Source organism: Camellia sinensis, chromosome 7 (genome assembly GCF_055761805.1).
Source record: "Camellia sinensis isolate YWXY chromosome 7, ASM5576180v1, whole genome shotgun sequence".
Taxonomy (NCBI): Eukaryota; Viridiplantae; Streptophyta; class Magnoliopsida; order Ericales; family Theaceae; genus Camellia; species Camellia sinensis.
In genome coordinates, this window is record NC_138967.1 from 7,485,588 (window position 1) to 7,487,223 (window position 1,636).

The 1,636-nt window shown below is 44.7% G+C and overlaps 1 protein-coding gene across 1 annotated transcript; it reads left to right on the plus strand.

Moving 5' to 3' along the window:
• The first annotated feature begins 696 nt into the window (after positions 1 to 696).
• On the plus strand, positions 697 to 1,358 carry LOC114292582 (uncharacterized). Its single transcript, XM_028236584.2, has one exon. The coding sequence runs from the start codon at positions 786 to 788 to the stop codon at positions 1,356 to 1,358; it is 573 nt and encodes a 190-aa protein (XP_028092385.2). The 5' UTR covers positions 697 to 785.
• The last annotated feature ends 278 nt before the right edge of the window (positions 1,359 to 1,636 follow it).

Here is a 1,636-nt window from a genome sequence, read left to right on the forward strand (position 1 = left end):
AGAATATATGTGAAATCAAAACGAGAGAGCGAGGGAAAAAGGAGATTGGTTCACGTGGGTTTCGTGGCCCACGGTTTTGTGAAAACCTGCAATGGGTTTGGTATTTTTTTTTTTAAATAATAATAATAATAATATATTAATGGCGAAAGCATGTGCTCGGTGGGTTGGAAAGTGAAAAAATGAGAGAGAGAAAGTGGGGTACATGATGATGATGAGGATGATAATAATAATAAAACGAATAAAAAAATTAGTTTTGTGTAATGTGGTGGCTTTATTCAAAAAGTGAAAACTTTGTTACTTGTTTTGCCCTTTTTTTTTTTGAATAATGCTTGGGACCCCTTTTGGGGGTCACCCCTCACCCCTTTGTCATGTGGCGGGTGGTGATTGGAGGAGCAGGAAAAAAAAGAAAAAGAAAAAAAAAATGTAACCAATGAGAGAGAGAGGGGGTCAAAGGGGGTGAGAGGAAAAGGGGGATGAATCATTGTTGTTTTTTTTTTTTTTTTTTTTTTTGCTTTTTATTTGTGGTGGTGGACCCACAATACCAGTGATCTCTTCATACAATATTGACTGGACCCGAGGGTACTTTACCAAGTTGGCCATGATCCACTGCAAAGCCGTGGAGGTGGTATCGGTGCCTGCGTTGAGAAACTCCCCGCATAGTGTCACTATCTCCTTGTTGGTCAGCTTTCTCTTCTCCTCCGGCAGCTCTAGGAGTAGAGAGAAGAAGATACTTACACTTATATATATATACATAGATATAGATAAATATAGAAAGAGTGGTAGCCATGGATTCAACTCCACCAACCACCACCACCTCCAATGATGGCGTGGTCGTCGCTCACAAGGACGCGTCTTTGGTCGATCCCTCCTTGGTTGAGGCTCTCCAAAACACTCGTCATCGTCTCACCATTCTGCGGATGGAACTCGATATACTGAAGTTTCTGCAGAATCCTGATCAGCAGCAGTTTGAGTTCCAACATTTTACCACTTCCTACCTTCGTCTTGCAGCACACCGTGTTGCTCAACACTATTGTCTGCAGACTATGGTTCAGGACAATGTCTTAGATGGTCTGGGTACTAGAATTGTGGTTAAAAAATTGGCAGAAAGCAGATACCCTGCTGTCTGTTTATCAGAAATTCCTGCTAAACAGTTAGAAAATGACAAACATGAGCAGATTAAAATTGTCATGAGGCCAAGGCCTAACAGAAATTCCTCAAATGAAGCCAGTGAAACAGGAATCAAACGCAATACTGCGAGGACTGTGGAAGAGAGGAAGGAGGATTCTGAACGAGGGCACGGTGGGCGACGGAGTGGCTGCCGACGAAGATGGCGGGACGAGACCCAATCTGGAGGGTGACGATGGGGCCGTACTTAGCTCGGAGGTCTCGGAGGATGGGTTCGAGCTCCGAGAATGACTTCCGCATCCATAGGAAGTTTCCGATCACTGGAACAGTGGTGGGTCCTGGAGGAAGAGGGAGATTCTTGTTGGATGAAGAAGAAGAAGAAGAAGAAGGAGGAGGAAAGAGGGGAGTGAGAGCATGTGTAGAGGTCCGGCGGGCGGCCAAGGCGAGGCTGCCGCCCGCCGGTGAAGCAGAATTACTAGCTTCTTAACCTTGCTTTGATACCATGTTAAAA